The sequence below is a fragment of the Drosophila bipectinata genome, chromosome XR (assembly GCF_030179905.1).
Source record: "Drosophila bipectinata strain 14024-0381.07 chromosome XR, DbipHiC1v2, whole genome shotgun sequence".
In the NCBI taxonomy this organism is placed as follows: domain Eukaryota; kingdom Metazoa; phylum Arthropoda; class Insecta; order Diptera; family Drosophilidae; genus Drosophila; species Drosophila bipectinata.
Window position 1 is genome coordinate 432,501 of NC_091735.1, and position 19,430 is coordinate 451,930.

General features: G+C 41.0%; 1 protein-coding gene, 1 long non-coding RNA gene and 2 pseudogenes across 2 annotated transcripts in view; all 4 read left to right on the plus strand.

Annotated features, from left to right (window-relative positions):
• The window catches only part of LOC108128205 (EF-hand domain-containing family member C2-like), a 249,911-nt gene extending 239,396 nt beyond the window's left edge, over nucleotides 1-10,515 (plus strand). The window contains exons 3-4 of the mRNA XM_070283177.1: nucleotides 8,666-8,936; nucleotides 8,994-10,515. Of these exons, the coding sequence (XP_070139278.1) occupies nucleotides 8,666-8,936; nucleotides 8,994-10,505 (1,783 nt within the window). The 3' untranslated portion in view covers nucleotides 10,506-10,515. The remainder of the gene's footprint in view (nucleotides 1-8,665; nucleotides 8,937-8,993) is intronic.
• Nucleotides 10,516-11,454: 939 nt separating this feature from the next.
• LOC122321377 (EF-hand domain-containing family member C2-like) lies at nucleotides 11,455-14,027 on the plus strand (annotated as a pseudogene).
• A 3,394-nt stretch (nucleotides 14,028-17,421) lies between these two features.
• On the plus strand, nucleotides 17,422-18,263 carry LOC108131160 (uncharacterized; annotated as a pseudogene).
• A 485-nt stretch (nucleotides 18,264-18,748) lies between these two features.
• LOC138927742 (uncharacterized) lies at nucleotides 18,749-19,282 on the plus strand. The gene is made up of 3 exons (XR_011444204.1): nucleotides 18,749-18,945; nucleotides 19,061-19,145; nucleotides 19,207-19,282. It is a non-coding gene; the product is annotated as an uncharacterized lncRNA (long non-coding RNA).
• The last annotated feature ends 148 nt before the right edge of the window (nucleotides 19,283-19,430 follow it).

A 19,430-nucleotide genomic window follows, 5' to 3' on the forward strand; every position in this document is an offset into this window, starting at 1 on the left:
ATATGTATATGTATATGTATATGTATATGTATATGTATATGTATATGTATATGTATATGTATATGTATATGTATATGTATATGTATATGTATATGTATATGTATATGTATATGTATCTGTATATGTATATGTATGTCTATATGTATAGGTATATGTATATGTATATGTATATGTATAGGTCTACGTATATGTACATGTATCTCTATATGTATCTGTATATGTATCTGTATATGTATATGTATATGTATATGTATATGTATATGTATATGTATATGTATATGTATATGTATATGTATATGTATATGTATATGTATATGTATATGTATATGTATATGTATATGTATATGTATATGTATATGTATATGTATATGTATATGTATATGTATATGTATATGTATATGTATATCTATATGTATATGTATATGTATATGTATATGTATATGTATATGTATATGTATATGTATATGTATATGTATATGTATATGTATATGTATATGTATATGTATATGTATATGTATATGTATATGTATATGTATATGTATATGTATATGTATATGTATATGTATATGTATATGTATATGTATATGTATATGTATATGTATATGTATATGTATATGTATATGTATATGTATATGTATATGTATATGTATATGTATATGTATATGTATATGTATATGTTTACGTGAGGGGCCGGTGTGCCGCAACTTTAAGAGCGCACCCGCGCTGAAGAGCGCACCAGCACTGAAGAGCGCACCCGCGCTGAAGAGCGCATCCGCGCTCGCCCCTCTTTGCGCTCTCGCTCCTTCGCCGGCCGTCGTCGATCGTAGTTTTTCTATTACTTTTTGTACTAGTTTTTAATCAATTAATCTCATGTAAGCAGCCGAATAAATCTGACCGCGTTATACCATCCGAAAGACGCCCCCGACTTATCATTTCATCCCTAATCCTGGAATCTTTTGCGGAACCAACGCCCCCCTACAAACATTGGTCCTTCGAGCCGGATAATTACTGGATTTTCTTCTGCCAGCAGTTCTTGGCATTGTTCCGCCAAAAGATAAGTACATTTTTCCGTCCCCATCTCTCTGCCGGTCTTCAGCAGTGATCCGAACATTAAATTTCGTTCACACTGCTGCAAGATTGTTTTTCCCTCCGTGTCAACTCCAAGTCCGAGTTTTCCGACACAACGGCAGGTTGAGGTTTTGTAATAATCTATAATAATCTTAAAATTCGGCAAATTTTTCTATCAGTCTCCGTTTTGTGTGCTGCCCATATTCCTTGCCGTGTTCGGCCTCTCCGTTATTCATTCGCTTGCCAACGGTCGAGGCATATGTGAATCCGCATGCATACATACGCACATACATATTTTTTTTTGGTGGAATTAATCCGCGAAAAAAATCGCAAGTGAACAGTGAAATTGTGTGGTGACAAAAAGAAGGCATAATTAATATTGGCCACCGGTGTGAATTAGTTCCGGAAATTCCAAATTCACCGAACAGTCCGCCGCTGTCGTAATATTTGTTTTTATCTTCCTCAATCAGTGTCATTTTTTACACCACATAACTTTTCTGTTCCCCCAATTATACAGTCCACTTATCAAAGCTCCACTGTGCCAACATATGCCCACATGCCCTTACATATATCCGTACCTGCATGCATGTCCATATATTTTCTGCCTTCAATTCCAGGAAATATATAACCGATAAAATTTAACATATACAGTCCACTTATCGAAGTTCTACTGTACCATCATATGCCCCACATGCCCTTGCCCTACTTGCATGCATGTCCACATAATTTCCAAATATTTTCTGCCTCCAATTTCAGGAAATATATAGCCGATAAAATTTACAAAATATTTTACATTTTCTAAAACCAACAATTATAAACCGCCATTTCACTACAAATCCGTGATTGTGTCGCTTAAATTCTCGACCTAGCCGTGTTGTGTTTTTCGGTTCTGTTTATTTTTCTTTGAGGTACGTACAGGGTGCCGACGGCATAACCGGCTGCATAACAAAATAGATTAAAAAATCAATTAATTATAAATTTGTGTATTTATAATTATAACTACGAAAATTTATTTAATTCTTATTGTCCGTTCGAGCAAAGGGCCAGGGTTTAATTCACCTTTCCGGCCACTCAATAATTAAAGTCGAAGATTTAACTATCGGAAAATTATAATTAATTAATTTAATTATCCACCTTCTGTCCGAATAGAGCCGCGGTTTTTAATTCCATCTTCCCGGCTTCGTGTTAATTAAATTCAATTAATCAAATATTTAGGTTTCAATTCCACCGTTCCAGTTTCGTGATAATTAACCTCAATTGATTAAAAATTAAGATTTTCCACTCCACCCCTCTGGCTCCATCATATTTAAATCCGACAGTTAGCCAAAAATTAATTATTTATATCTTTGTGTGTTAAATTCAAGCCAAAGTTAAGTCCACCTTCCGGCTCCGCAAATTCGAAAATAGTTAAGAATTTAATCTCTCAGTATATATTAAATTCAGTACGAACCACACAAGGCGAAATATACATGTACATATATAGACCGTCATCATTTTTTTCCGAACAAGCACGAATTTTCCGGTACTTTTTCCATTTTTTCGTGCCTCCAACTCTGCTTCTACTCCGCATCAGGCAACATCCGCCTACAATCCGAACAAACCTCGTCTCCTTTTGGGTTTTTTCTGGTGCCTGAAGTTTTTCTTTCCACATTCGAATTGTGCCGCACACGACTTTCCTTTCCACATCGGCGCCACTAGTTCGCACTTGCTCCTTGTAATTGCCTTTCATCCGCGATCTCACCGTTCTCATCACATTAGTGCGACCGGCCACCACTTCGTACGGGGCACCTGTTGCGCGAGTCAGTCGACAAGCGCTGATCAGCGAATTGGACTCTGAGAATGCCCACGGGAGACGACAAAAAGCCGCGTTCGATCCCAGCCATCCGTTTGGACAGATCTCAATCCGCATCTCCGCGGACGCCTCTTTTGAAGCCTAAGGCTACCAGTGTCAGTCCAAGGGCAAGGAGTGACGAATCCGTCAATACAACCCCCGGTCCTTCACAAAGGCAGACTCACTCCGTCGCAAAAATGGCTCCAAGTGCGGTCGAAGTGGCGTTGAAAAAGTTCATCGCCACAACAGATCGAATTATCCAATTTGAGGCTAACATAAGTACTCCGGGCGCCCCAGAAACGGAAATAGGCTCCCAATACATGTGCGAAGTTCATCGGGACCAAATTCAGGCACTATGGGAGAAGGTGGAGAAGAGCTATGAGAGCTGCTCCGATTTGCTAGCCGTGTCCGACGACAATGCGGCCGCCTCGACAGTGCTGGAAGCGAAGTACAGCTACTGTTACTCCGTCTATTCGAGATGTATTGCCCAGCTTCGGGAGAAAATTGCTTCCCAATCCACTCAGGCTCCCGTCAATGTCCACACGCCCGCGCCTACAGGCTGCCGGTTACCTCCGGTGGATACCGAGGTCTTCGCGGGTGATTATCTTCGGTGGCCCACCTTCAGAGACTTGTTTACGGCCATTTACATCCAAAACTCGCGGCTCACCCCGGTAGAGAAGTTGTTCCACTTATTGTCCAAGACAAGTGGTGACGCCCACGCCATTGTTTCTAAGGCTCCGCTTACCCATGAGGGCTTTGTCGCCGCATGGCAAAGCCTCACAGACCGCTTTGAGAACCGGCGGCTATTGGTCAACAGCCAGTTGAAGATCCTTTTCAACATCCAGGCTATTTCTCAAGAGTCCGGCGTCGCGCTGAAGGAGCTGCAAGCTACCATTCAGAGTTGTTTGACAGCCCTAGAAATGTCCTCCGTTAATGTTGAGGCTTGGGACTGTCTCCTTGTATTTATGATTTCGTCAAAGCTCCCCAAGGTCACACTTTCTATGTGGGAGCAATCCGTACATAATAAGGCCGAGATTCCAACATGGAAGGAATTAGATAACTTCCTGACAGAGCGCCATCGCATTTTGGAGGCCATCGACGACGTCAGGCCTAGTGGCTCCGTGCAATTTCCGCCAAGGTCGGGACTTCCTACTGCCCCTGCTCGGAGGCTCACTTCATACGAGACTAGAGTGGTTCCGGGCCAAAAGGGCTGCGATCTCTGTTCGAGGGAGGACCACCCCATTCGCTTATGTCCGCGTTTCCTAGAAATGGATGTAAATGGGCGCTCTGACTACATAAGGAGGAAGCAGTTATGTTTAAACTGTTTTGCCCGAGGGCACCAGCAGCGAGACTGCACGAGCGCCCATACCTGCTCCACATGCCACAGCAGACACCACACCCTCTTGCACCGCGGCAATCCATTCGCAACCGCTCCAAGTCCGCCTACGCAGCTTACCGCTCCAAGTCCGCCTACGTCAACAAACGGCCCCGAGGATCAGTCGAATGTGCAGGTGTGTTTCGCTTCCGGGTCAGGAGCCGTCCTACTGGGCACGGCCCTTATCAACGTGTGCCATTTGGGGTGCACCGTCCAAGCACGAGCACTGATAGACTCAGGCTCCGAAGCGACGTTCATAACGGAACGACTGTTCAACCTCGTCAAGCCTCCCTTCAAGACGATTCAAGCCCAAGTTTCCGGCCTTAATCAAACCATTTCCGCGCAGTCTACTAAATTGTGCCATTTCTCTATTCGGTCGCCGTCAAGACCCGGGCTACAATTAGAGACTGCGGCTTACGTTCTTCCGCAGTTGGCAGGAAATCTGCCATCATATCCGATTTCGCGAGATCGTCTCAAGGGGCTGCCCAATATTACCCTGGCGGACCCAAACTTCTTTGAGAGCTCCCAAGTCGATGTGTTATTAGGAGCTGACATTCTTCCGTCCATTCTCCTCGGTAATTCCAAGGCTAATATCTGCGGGTCGCTTCTCGGTCAGGAGACCATTTTCGGATGGGTGCTGACAGGCCCATTATCTCCAGCCAACCCCCGCAGCGTGTCTGTTTTTTTGGCCAGAGTTGCCCGCAGCCTCGGTGACTCACTGGTTCAGGGTTTCGATTCCGGATGCGAGCATAATTCTGTTACGACTCCTTCTTCGATTTACACATCGCATCACGCTGCACGGTGGCAATCAGCTGATGATCCGACTGATCCGGGTCTAATTCTAGATTCCAAGGTCATATTCAGCACGATGTCGCCACGCCCACGCAACGCCCCGTCACTGGAAAGCAGATGTACTCGAGGTACACTATCCTACCGATGCCGAGTCTGCAATGGGAGTCATCCGTTGAAGAAGTGTCGGCGCTTCCTACGCCTTAGTGCCGAGGAGCGGCTCCGAGTGGTTCTCGTGAACCGCTATTGCTCGAGCTGCCTGGCCCACGAGCACTCCGACGGATCCTGTCGGCGTGGGGACGGCTGTAAGACGTGTGGTCAGGATCACCACACGCTGCTGCACCCCGGGACCAAGGAGCACCGGTCACCGCCCACGGGAGACAGTACACCTGGTGTCTCGCTCTCTCGTCGGCCGTCATCCGCCAACTCCCGGCGCGGTTCGGGTGCTTCTCGCCCTGCGTCCGCCATTTTCCGGCACTCACAAGCCGATCCACGGCCATCGACTTCCCGGCGCTCGTCGGCAACTCCTCGGCATTCTTCCGCCACTGGCTGGCAGTCGTCAAGCGCTCCACTGCTTTCGTCCGCCACTCATCGGGTGCCGTCCACCGCTCTTCCGCCCGCGTCATCCGCGCCTAGGCAACTTTCCGCCTCTCCTCGAGGGCCCCCGCAGGACGCGCTAGCTGCGCCCACCCTATCGTCGCTGCTGAGACGGAACAGCGGCAACATCGGGACCCGGATTTTCGACACGGGGGCCTTCATCGACCATGTACGCCCTCTAGCTGCAGTGACGCATAGCTAGCGACGAGGGATATGTTGCAACCCGAGCGATTGCAAGGGGGGGAGGATGTTTACGTGAGGGGCCGGTGTGCCGCAACTTTAAGAGCGCACCCGCGCTGAAGAGCGCACCAGCACTGAAGAGCGCACCCGCGCTGAAGAGCGCATCCGCGCTCGCCCCTCTTTGCGCTCTCGCTCCTTCGCCGGCCGTCGTCGATCGTAGTTTTTCTATTACTTTTTGTACTAGTTTTTAAGCAATTAATCTCATGTAAGCAGCCGAATAAATCTGACCGCGTTATACCATCCGAAAGACGCCCCCGACTTGTATATGTATATGTATATGTATATGTATATGTATATGTATATGTATATGTATGCAAAGTCGCCAGCTTTCAGGCAGGCCAGCAGCTCACTAGACTGCTGTTCGATCTTGCACTCGTGATGCACCTTAACGTCCAGTAGGCTGCCTGCTGCATCCAATATGATCTCCACGTAGAACATGTCTGTTAAGATGAACAGCATCTGTTGATCCTCCATGAACTTGAGCCCCAGCTGCTACGACAGGCTCTTCAGCCTCTCTACCAGCCCATGGCGAGACGTCACCTTCATGTAGTGCTGCAGTTTATCCAGTGCAGACTGGAGCGTGACCTTGCAGAGAGGATCCAGTGGATAGTGCTTCTCGATGAAGTACATCCTTACAGAGTTTTGAATCTCTTCGTAGGTCCAGGGCCACCTTGAGCGCTCGGCTTGGCACCGCGTCCGGGCCGGGAGCTTTGTTGGGGGCTAGATTTCGTGCGGCCGCTAGCACCTCCTCTGCTGTGACCGCTTCCACTGACTCTTCTTCGAAGTCCTCAATAGCCGGGCGTGTTCCTTCTCCTTGACAGCTTGGGAATAGGACGTCTATTATGGCGCTCAGTGCGACCGGGTCTGACGATTTTATACGCCTGTCCCCATAGGTCGTGTTCCGCCTCGTCGCATAGCTTGAGGAACAGCTCGCGCTTACTGTCCCGTATGGCCTTTTTTCAGCGTTTTCCTCGCTGCCTTGAATTCAAGGCGTCTTTTGCTCCTGCGCGTCAGTGCCTCGAGGTCGCTGCAGGGATATTCTAGCCCTTAGGCACTCCTTACGAAGAGCCGAGATATGGCTTCTCCACCACAGAGCTGGTTTGTGATGCCGAGCGAGCGCGCCGTAGGGCCGTAGCAAGCGCAGCCACCGAGTCGTTTGCTGTAGTGTGGAGATCGAGCTGAGCCCTCCGCACGTGGTTTGCCAGTTGTTGGACGTCTAGCGTGTCTTGTCGATACGCCTTGCCGCAGGGGGGGAAGGCGCGAGGTCGCCCGGCTGATTCCGAGCGAGCAGAGTATGGCCTCGTGGTCACTGGCCGTGTAGATGTCGGCGATTCTCCACTTTGAGGTCTGTGCCAAACTACTGCTGACGAAGGTCAGGTCAATAATGGAACTGGCGCCTGTTCTATTGTAGGATCTCCAGCAAGGCTTTGCCTCTAGCATTCGTGTTGGCGTTAAAATCACCCGCAATTAGCACTGGGTGTTTGCCTCTGGCATCTACTGCTAGCTCCTAGAGCCTTGTAGTAAGCATCGACGGAGAGGCTTGGGGCTAGGTAGCAGCTATACACCCATATACCTCCCCACTGGATTCTCACGAACCCTTACCTCTCCTCACTTGCCTTGGCCCTTCCGCGGAACCTTTCCAGATCCAGATGGCTGCCTTGCCCTGGTTGTTGGTCGACCACTCCTCGCCTGGACCGACGCTGTACGGCTCACTGAGAATGGCTTTGTCGGCATTCATCTCGCCTACGGTGCGTCGCAGACGGTCCTGCGCCGCTCTACAGTGATTCAGATTGAGCTGGATCACTTGCATCCTGCCCTATCTTTTACAGATCCATTGGAGTGCGGACACCGTCGACTTCCTGCGAGGTGTTTTGCCTCCTTCTCGCCTTTTTTTTCGAATTTTCGCCTCTTGGCGATCAACCCGAATTAAAGACCAGTGAAAGTGAAAGGACGTAACCTAGGTGGAAGCAAGAGAGCGGAAGACCAGTGCCGGAGAAACGGCACAAAAGGGCGCTGGCTCCGAACGGAGAAGCTTCGAATCGAACCGGCTCCTGGGCGCCAAACTGACTTATTCTTCCTTTCACAGTCGTAGGGTATCTTGCCGATCAACCCAGTACGGCGACTGGTGAGAGACGGAAGGGTCACCGCTGACGGTGGGGACGAGTGAACATAAGCAATGCAACACCGATGATCTGCTGAGAAACCGTTTTGTAGCCGCGTAATAGAAGCAGGCTACTCGAAGGCATTCAAATGCTGTAGAAAGGAGACAGTGTTTTAGAAAAGGTATTTGTATTATTACTGGACGCCGGCAGTCGCGCCAAATCAAATTTACTCGAACGCATCCGTAAACTCTGTGAGCTAAGCTGGACGGCTAGCCAATTATGTATATCTTTGCTACATATATTAATACATCGGTGCATTGCAATGTGAAAATTTAATTGTAGGTTTTTTCTAGAATTCCTTCCGTCATAAAAAAAAATAAATACATATACGAATATTTTAATAAGTACATTTTTTGAGTTTTGCAACTAAATTAAATGCTCAATTATAGTTACCAACGCTCGGTAACTATGCTCTAAAACTGCAAGCAACTCTTCTTTACTTCAAACAACTCTACTTTACTTCAATTGGTGGAGTCCAAGCTTTTAAGGCAGTTTTAACAATGTTGAAATACCGCTTACATTTAATTATACCATTTAAATAAATTTGACTCCTTCGTGGATAATTAAAAAGGTAAAACTTACTAATAATATATTTTTATATAGTGATCCAACCGAATTGGTAAAAAACCGACATCAGGCACGATCTGTAAGCAGTACGAAAAAAAATCATCCGTTTGCTCAATTTTTAAAATATGATCGACAAGTATTGAAATTTTCTGCATATTGGGATGACCGAACCGAATTTGGTGACGTAAGAAAGTTAGAACTATGTTACTATTTAGCTGATGATACTATAGAAATAAAAGAAGCACATATTCGAAATTCTGGTCGTGATGGGCCGACTGTTTTCCTAAAACGTGGCCGATTAGTAAGAGTAAGTAAAGATTGTATACTTTGTGAATATTGATTTTTAAATCTATTTGAGTTATAGGAATTTCAGGGACTATTACTCCCGGGTCAGGTAACACCAAAAACACTCCTAAATGTTCTTGGTACGAATATGCGTAACGTACGCTACTGCATTGATCCTCTTAATACGGGAAACAAGGAAATACATTATTATAATGAGCGTGATCTGCAAATTGGAAGTGTAATAAATGTTTATGGTCGAGCTGTAGTTATAACTGACCTTGATCCATATACTAGGAAATATTTTAGAAAGCGATTTGGTATTCAAGACTTTACGCCGTTAACGATTCCCAACAGATCTGACGATTGCGCAGAACACAAGTCCACTGAACGTTTGTTGCCTCCATTTAATGGATGGGGAAGCTATGAGGATTCAGTGGGAAATTGTTTATCCGTCGAGCCGAAGCCGCCTAAATCTGATTTTAAAAAGTTCATTAAGTTTGATCGCTACGTTTTACGCTTTGGTGCAAAGATGTTATCAACTGTAAAAGCAAATTGCGAGAGAATTTTTGTTATAAGTTACTATTTGTGTGATGACACGTTGCAAATTCAAGAGATTGCAGTTCGCAATTCAGGATTTCTAGGCGGTGAATTTATGAAACGCAAAAGGCTAGAGCTACCGGGGCAGGAAAAGTTTTCCTGCAAACAGCCACAGTACTACATGGCATGGAACTTTTTTATTGGATCTACTATGGCCCTAAAAGATTTCATTTTTCATATAGTCTCTGCCGATGAATATACTTTAATGTACATGGAACATCACCCCGAAGAATTTTGTCATGCTAATGTTCTTGTTATTATGGAAAAAGTTACAAATTTCTTAAAGACGCGCATGGCTGATTTTATTGGTACCTGTGTGCCATCTTGTAACGACTTGGATGCAAAAACTGATATTTTTGTTTCATTTGAAAGTTTTAAGGGAGCTTTAATAAATGCATTGGGTAATCAAATAAGCGATCATGAGATAATTACGCTATGTCGTCATTTTTCTGCTGAGCAAACTTTACCACATAAATGTACCAGATCAAATGTACGAGCAGCTGCTCACCTTGAACTGAAGCGTTCTTTATGGAATGCACGGGATGATTTAATGGAACATTTTCATCATATAAACCCAAAAAATTTGCCTTTCTTACCAGAATCTAAAGTGCGGTCAACGCTTCGCGGTTGCCGATTGCCATTTTCAACTGAACTTATTGATAATATATTATCAATTTTAAACCGAAACGATTGTAATGACATAGAAATTTGTGACTTGATGAACTTTTTAGATGTTTCTTGTGGTAAGGGTTGCGATATGCCACCAGTAAACCACGCTTTCGAGCTGTGCCCAAAAATTCCGTTTTTACACAAAGGCCGGTCAGTTAACTTTACATGTTTCCTGCACTACTTGAATCTACCTCTTAACTTGCCAACTGGGATTAACAATGATAGCACTAAAGTAAACGACGATCGGATACTACCACCATCAGCTACAACAAAAACTAACGAACAGAAAGATGAAGACGTCCACAAAGATGATCACTTGATATAAAGAAATAAAATTTTGGAAAAATATAATTAAATTAACCGTGAGCACACTCGGGTCGCTCGCTCTGTATTTAATTTTGTTTGTACCTGTATTCATCCAAGTAAAATAAAAATGTATAATAATCTAAAAATTTTTCTAAGAACTTTCAATAATAAAATCTTTCAAAAGCAATCTTCAAAAATTAATTTCGAGCTGGCCTCTAGACCCAAGCAAATCCAAAGATAACTTCGGAAAGATAACTTCGGGCGGAGCCAAAATGTATATACCTTTCGATACACCCTTTATAACAAATATTGGAGATAATCGGCCAATTTATTAGAATACAAAATTTAAAACAGTGGGGTCATTTCCGATCTTTAGGTTGTATGGCAGATATAGGATACATAAAATAATCAAACAAAAATGAAGACTCAAATAATTTATTAAGTTTTACCAATTATACACACTGATTCTGACAGAGCTCCTTCTTTTTTTGTTCTATTGTTCCTATATATAGTCACTTTGGATGATATGATTGTCGCAGCAAGATTCGTGATTATCCTTTACATGGGCAACGTGACCCACGTCATAAAGTTCGGCACACGGAACTAAGATTATGTTCTCTAGTCTCTGGTGTACTATTCTCCCGTCAATGGCTTCTCCTAGAACTTCCCAGAAGGGATCATAAAACACTTATATTCACCTATTATTATTTACCGAGCGAAGAGATATTTCGAACTTCTTACCTAAAATTTATTCAACCCACACAGAGAAACAATAAACTTTTTTTCGCTGCTGCGCCACTAATTCGACAGCGTTCTCAATGAGGTACGTATTGGTGTTATTACTCCACGTGTTGGAGCTTTGATTGACAAAGGACCGAGGAAAGTAGAGCACCGTGAGAAAGAACCTGTATGTCACACCTATCTACACCCGGTTGGGTAAGAAGGCGTGATGGGAGATCATAGTGAAGATGGACGCAACGCCGCGCTCGGGGAGTTACGTCCAACTCGTTTTAAAGACCGGCGAAAGTGAAAGGACGTAACCTAGGTGGAAGCAAGAGAGCGCCGGATCCGAACAGAGAAGCTTCGAATCGAACTGGCTCCTAGGCGTCAAGCTGACTCATTCTTCCCGTCACAGTCCTAGGGTATCTTGCCGATCAATCCAGTACGGTGACTGGTGAGAGACGGAAGGATCACCGCTGACGGTGGGGACGAGTGAACATAAGCAATGCAACACCGATGATCTGCTGAGAAACCGTTTTGTAGCCGCGTAATAGAAGCAGGGTACTCGAAGGCATTCAAATACTGTAGAAAGGAGACAGTGTTTTAGAAAAGGTATTTGTATTATTACTGGACGCCGGCAGTCGCGCCAAATCAAATTTACTCGAACGCATCCGTAAACTCTGTGAGCTAAGCTGGACGGCTAGCCAATTATATCTTTGCTACATATATTAATACATCGGTGCATTGCAATGTGAAAATTTAATTGTAGGTTTTTTCTAGAATTCCTTCCGTCATAAAAAAAATAAATACATATACGAATATTTTAATGAGTACATGTTTTGAGTTTTGCAACTAAATTTAATGCTCAATTATAGTTACCAACGCTCGGTAACTATGCTCTAAAACTGCAAGCAACTCTTCTTTACTTCAAACAACTCTACTTTACTTCAATTGGTGGAGTCCAAGCTTTTAAGGCAGTTATTATACCATTTAAATAAATTTGACTCCTTCGTGGATAATTAAAAAGGTAAAACTTACTAATAATATATTTTTATATAGTGATCCAACCGAATTGGTAAAAAACCGACATCAGGCACGATCTGTAAGCAGTACGAAAAAAAATCATCCGTTTGCTCAATTTTTAAAATATGATCGACAAGTATTGAAATTTTCTGCATATTGGGATGACCGAACCGAATTTGGTGACGTAAGAAAGTTAGAACTATGTTACTATTTAGCTGATGATACTATAGAAATAAAAGAAGCACATATTCGAAATTCTGGTCGTGATGGGCCGACTGTTTTCCTAAAACGTGGCCGATTAGTAAGAGTAAGTAAAGATTGTATACTTTGTGAATATTGATTTTTAAATCTATTTGAGCTATAGAAATTTCAGGGACTATTACTATTACTTTTAGAAAGCGATTTGGTATTCAAGACTTTACGCCGTTAACGATTCCCAACAGATCTGACGATTGCGCAGAACACAAGTCCACTGAACGTTTGTTGCCTCCATTTAATGGATGGGGAAGCTATGAGGATTCAGTGGGAAATTGTTTATCCGTCGAGCCGAAGCCGCCTAAATCTGATTTTAAAAAGTTCATTAAGTTTGATCGCTACGTTTTACGCTTTGGTGCAAAGATGTTATCAACTGTAAAAGCAAATTGCGAGAGAATTTTTGTTATAAGTTACTATTTGTGTGATGACACGTTGCAAATTCAAGAGATTGCAGTTCGCAATTCAGGATTTCTAGGCGGTGAATTTATGAAACGCAAAAGGCTAGAGCTACCGGGGCAGGAAAAGTTTTCCTGCAAACAGCCACAGTACTACATGGCATGGAACTTTTTTATTGGATCTACTATGGCCCTAAAAGATTTCATTTTTCATATAGTCTCTGCCGATGAATATACTTTAATGTACATGGAACATCACCCCGAAGAACTTTGTCATGCTAATGTTCTTGTTATTATGGAAAAAGTTACAAATTTCTTAAAGACGCGCATGGCTGATTTTATTGGTACCTGTGTGCCATCTTGTAACGACTTGGATGCAAAAACTGATATTTTTGTTTCATTTAAAAGTTTTAAGGGAGCTTTAATAAATGCATTGGGTAATCAAATAAGCGATCATGAGATAATTACGCTATGTCGTCATTTTTCTGCTGAGCAAACTTTACCACATAAATGTACCAGATCAAATGTACGAGCAGCTGCTCACCTTGAACTGAAGCGTTCTTTATGGAATGAACGGGATGATTTAATGGAACATTTTCATTATATAAGCCCAAAAAATGTGCCTTTCTTACCAGAATCTAAAGTGCGGTCAACGCTTCGCGGTTGCCGATTGCCATTTTCAACTGAACTTATTGATAATATATTATCAATTTTAAACCGAAACGATTGTAATGACAGAAATTTGTGACCTGATGAACTTTTTAGATGTTTCTTATGGTAAGGGTTGCGATATGCCACCAGTAAACCACGCTTTCGAGCTGTCCCCAAAAATTCCGTTTTTACACAAAGGCCGGTCAGTTAACTTTACATGTTTCCTGCACTACTTGAATCTACCTCTTAACTTGCCAACTGGGATTAACAATGATAGCACTAAAGTAAACGACGATCGGATACTACCACCATCAGCTACAACAAAAACTAACGAACAGAAAGATGAAGACGTCCACAAAGATGATCACTTGATATAAAGAAATAAAATTTTGGAAAAATATAATTAAATTAACCGTGAGCACACTCGGGTCGCTCGCTCTGTATTTAATTTTGTTTGTACCTGTATTCATCCAAGTAAAATAAAAATGTATAATAATCTAAAAATTTTTCTAAGAACTTTCAATAATAAAATCTTTCAAAAGCAATCTTCAAAAATTAATTTCGAGCTGGCCTCTAGACCCAAGCAAATCCAAAGATAACTTCGGAAAGATAACTTCGGGCGGAGCCAAAATGTATATACCTTTCGATACACCCTTTATAACAAATATTGGAGATAATCGGCCAATTTATTAGAATACAAAATTTAAAACAGTGGGGTCATTTCCGATCTTTAGGTTGTATGGCAGCTATAGGATACATAAAATAATCAAACAAAAATGAAGACTCAAATAATTTATTAAGTTTTACCAATTATACACACTGATTCTGACAGAGCTCCTTCTTTTTTTGTTCTATTGTTCCTATATATAGTCACTTTGGATGATATGATTGTCGCAGCAAGATTCGTGATTATCCTTTACATGGGCAACGTGACCCACGTCATAAAGTTCGGCACACGGAACTAAGATTATGTTCTCTAGTCTCTGGTGTACTATTCTCCCGTCAATGGCTTCTCCTAGAATTTCCCAGAAGGGATCATAAAACACTTATATTCACCTATTATTATTTACCGAGCGAAGAGATATTTCGAACTTCTTACCTAAAATTTATTCAACCCACACAGAGAAACAATAAACTTTTTTTCGCTGCTGCGCCACTAATTCGACAGCGTTCTCAATGAGGTATTGGTGTTATTACTCCACGTGTTGGAGCTTTGATTGACAAAGGACCGAGGAAAGTAGAGCACCGTGAGAAAGAACCTGTATGTCACACCTATCTACACCCGGTTGGGTAAGAAGGCGTGATGGGAGATCATAGTGAAGATGGACGCAACGCCGCGCTCGGGGAGTTACGTCCAACTCGTTTTAAAGACCGGCGAAAGTGAAAGGACGTAACCTAGGTGGAAGCAAGAGAGCGCCGGATCCGAACAGAGAAGCTTCGAATCGAACTGGCTCCTAGGCGTCAAGCTGACTCATTCTTCCCGTCACAGTCCTAGGGTATCTTGCCGATCAATCCAGTACGGTGACTGGTGAGAGACGGAAGGATCACCGCTGACGGTGGGGACGAGTGAACATAAGCAATGCAACACCGATGATCTGCTGAGAAACCGTTTTGTAGCCGCGTAATAGAAGCAGGGTACTCGAAGGCATTCAAATACTGTAGAAAGGAGACAGTGTTTTAGAAAAGGTATTTGTATTATTACTGGACGCCGGCAGTCGCGCCAAATCAAATTTACTCGAACGCATCCGTAAACTCTGTGAGCTAAGCTGGACGGCTAGCCAATTATATCTTTGCTACATATATTAATACATCGGTGCATTGCAATGTGAAAATTTAATTGTAGGTTTTTTCTAGAATTCCTTCCGTCATAAAAAAAATAAATACATATACGAATATTTTAATGAGTACATGTTTTGAGTTTTGCAACTAAATTTAATGCTCAATTATAGTTACCAACGCTCGGTAACTATGCTCTAAAACTGCAAGCAACTCTTCTTTACTTCAAACAACTCTACTTTACTTCAATTGGTGGAGTCCAAGCTTTTAAGGCAGTTATTATACCATTTAAATAAATTTGACTCCTTCGTGGATAATTAAAAAGGTAAAACTTACTAATAATATATTTTTATATAGTGATCCAACCGAATTGGTAAAAAACCGACATCAGGCACGATCTGTAAGCAGTACGAAAAAAAATCATCCGTTTGCTCAATTTTTAAAATATGATCGACAAGTATTGAAATTTTCTGCATATTGGGATGACCGAACCGAATTTGGTGACGTAAGAAAGTTAGAACTATGTTACTATTTAGCTGATGATACTATAGAAATAAAAGAAGCACATATTCGAAATTCTGGTCGTGATGGGCCGACTGTTTTCCTAAAACGTGGCCGATTAGTAAGAGTAAGTAAAGATTGTATACTTTGTGAATATTGATTTTTAAATCTATTTGAGCTATAGAAATTTCAGGGACTATTACTATTACTTTTAGAAAGCGATTTGGTATTCAAGACTTTACGCCGTTAACGATTCCCAACAGATCTGACAATTGCGCAGAACACAAGTCCACTGAACGTTTGTTGCCTCCATTTAATGGATGGGGAAGCTATGAGGATTCAGTGGGAAATTGTTTATCCGTCGAGCCGAAGCCGCCTAAATCTGATTTTAAAAAGTTCATTAAGTTTGATCGCTACGTTTTACGCTTTGGTGCAAAGATGTTATCAACTGTAAAAGCAAATTGCGAGAGAATTTTTGTTATAAGTTACTATTTGTGTGATGACACGTTGCAAATTCAAGAGATTGCAGTTCGCAATTCAGGATTTCTAGGCGGTGAATTTATGAAACGCAAAAGGCTAGAGCTACCGGGGCAGGAAAAGTTTTCCTGCAAACAGCCACAGTACTACATGGCATGGAACTTTTTTATTGGATCTACTATGGCCCTAAAAGATTTCATTTTTCATATAGTCTCTGCCGATGAATATACTTTAATGTACATGGAACATCACCCCGAAGAACTTTGTCATGCTAATTAGGGTTGTTGGTTTTTGAAAAAATATCGTATTGATGATATTTGCTGTGAAAAAAATATCAATCGATAATATTCAGAAATATCACCCAAAAAAATCGATATATCGAGTATTTTCGATATTTTTTATAGTCAGCTAAATTTGAAAAAAGGTTATTTTTAAATTTAAAAAAAGGTTTTAATATGTGTTTTTATCCGCCATGAACTGCAAATAAGACATATTTTTTTATTTAAAAAGTGAATTGAAAAAACAACAAATATTTATACCCACTCTCAAGCAACTTTTATTTAAGTTCTTTGAAATAAAAAATAACAAAATTATTCAGGACATTGTATTCAAATTTATTTATAAAAAAAACTTTATACAAAAAAAAAAAGTTTCATGGAATTCATGGAATATGTACTTAATAATTCTAATTACTTAATTCTCTTATTTAATGCTCTTAATTACTCTTAATTACAAAATAAATCTTTCTTCAATGATTTAAAAAAAACTCTTTCGGTTATATGCTGGTCTGTCATTCGACTACGGGAGTCACAGACAATACATTTAATGGCAGAAGCCAACCGTTCAGATGGAACCGAACTTCCAGGCGTGATAAGAAAACTTAAAGCAACCTTCGCTAGCATCGGCATCGTTGAAATTTGTGAGTTCCAGAATTCCAACGGATTTGTCTCCCAACTAAAAAATGGCATACTCAAGTAAACCTGCATTTCCTTTCTTTCGCAACAAATATCGGAGAACACCAACTCAAAAATATTATCGACTATTTTTGCCCAAAAAATATCACGATAATAATATTTTTTTAAGAGAAAATATATCGATATATCGATATTTTGATATATTTCCGACATCCCTAATGCTAATGTTCTTGTTATTATGGAAAAAGTTACAAATTTCTTAAAGACGCGCATGGCTGATTTTATTGGTACCTGTGTGCCATCTTGTAACGACTTGGATGCAAAAACTGATATTTTTGTTTCATTTAAAAGTTTTAAGGGAGCTTTATTAAATGCATTGGGTAATCAAATAAGCGATCATGAGATAATTACGCTATGTCGTCATTTTTCTGCTGAGCAAACTTTACCACATAAATGTACCAGATCAAATGTACGAGCAGCTGCTCACCTTGAACTGAAGCGTTCTTTATGGAATGAACGGGATGATTTAATGGAACATTTTCATCATATAAACCCAAAAAATGTGCCTTTCTTACCAGAATCTAAAGTGCGGTCAACGCTTCGCGGTTGCCGATTGCCATTTTCAACTGAACTTATTGATAATATATTATCAATTTTAAACCGAAACGATTGTAATGACAGAAATTTGTGACCTGATGAACTTTTTAGATGTTTCTTATGGTAAGGGTTGCGATATGCCACCAGTAAACCACGCTTTCGAGCTGTCCCCAAAAATTCCGTTTTTACACAAAGGCCGGTCAGTTAACTTTACATGTTTCCTGCACTACTTGAATCTACCTCTTAACTTGCCAACTGGGATTAACAATGATAGCACTAAAGTAAACGACGATCGGATACTACCACCATCAGCTACAACAAAAACTAACGAACAGAAAGATGAAGACGTCCACAAAGATGATCACTTGATATAAAAAAAATAAAATTTTGGAAAAATATAATTAAATTAACCGTGAGCACACTCGGGTCGCTCGCTCTGTATTTAATTTTGTTTGTACCTGTATTCATCCAAGTAAAATAAAAATGTATAATATAAATATTGGAGATAATCGGCCAATTTATTAGAATACAAAATTTAAAACAGTGGGGTCATTTCCGATCTTTAGGTACCCTTCAGTACCAAAATTCTTTACCCCGACGTTTCCTGGCGACATGTTCGAAAAACAAAAACAAATTGCATGGGCTTCGTTTACTCAAGTCCGAAACGAAAGGGGAAACGAAACTTCTACCTGCTTTCGGTTTTCGACGATGATTCTCGAAGCTTCTACGTCATAGTTTCGGAGCAGAGGCACGCGACAGAGAGACAATTAGAGAGATGTAGATGGAGGGAAGGGAGAGAAAAAAATCGGTGTCGAAAACCAAATGAATGGAAGCGACGTCAGAATACCCTTTTTAAAATATGTTGAAATATTTATATATATTTAAGATTATATTTCATAAATTTTTCTTATCTAATCATATGGTATGTTCATGTTTGATTATTTTCCTTGTGCGATTCTAATTACAAGGCATTGCGTTGGTCGACTATACCCTGGCACGCGTCAGAATTATCGGTTGTCAATTTTCGGTTTCGTCTTGCCTCCCCCCATCTCTTTGCATTTGATGTTCAATTTGCACCAAAAGCACACGCGTTTGTGAAGAAAAGTTTAAGTGACCAATTAAATTAAATAACAACTAAAAATTAATTCTGGTGAGTAAGTGCAATTTATTTATATATGTACATATGTACATATATTTATTAAACGGCATTAGCCGCTTGTACATATTATGTTATTATCTATTTATTGTTTATTTATTTAATTGAGGAAATGATCGTGCAATATAACATCGACGGAGTTAGTGGGAAGAAGAGATTGAAGGCGTTTCCAAATTTTTATGGAGTTTTGATCGGTATGTATTTTAATTACAAATAATGTAAACAATATCTAATTTCTATTTATTTTATTTACAGATAGTATATCCAAAGTGGTTCCGGGGACCTCGGCTGAGAAAGTGTTGGGGCACGCTTTGACGGGCATCAAAAATAATAATAATAAAAAAACAATTAAAATAAGTAAATAAATAAAATAAGTAGAATAAATCTTTGTATATAAACTTTGTAAAATAAATTGTATTTATAGATTATGACAATTAATAATTTCTTATATTAATAAAATTTCTAATAAAATAATAATT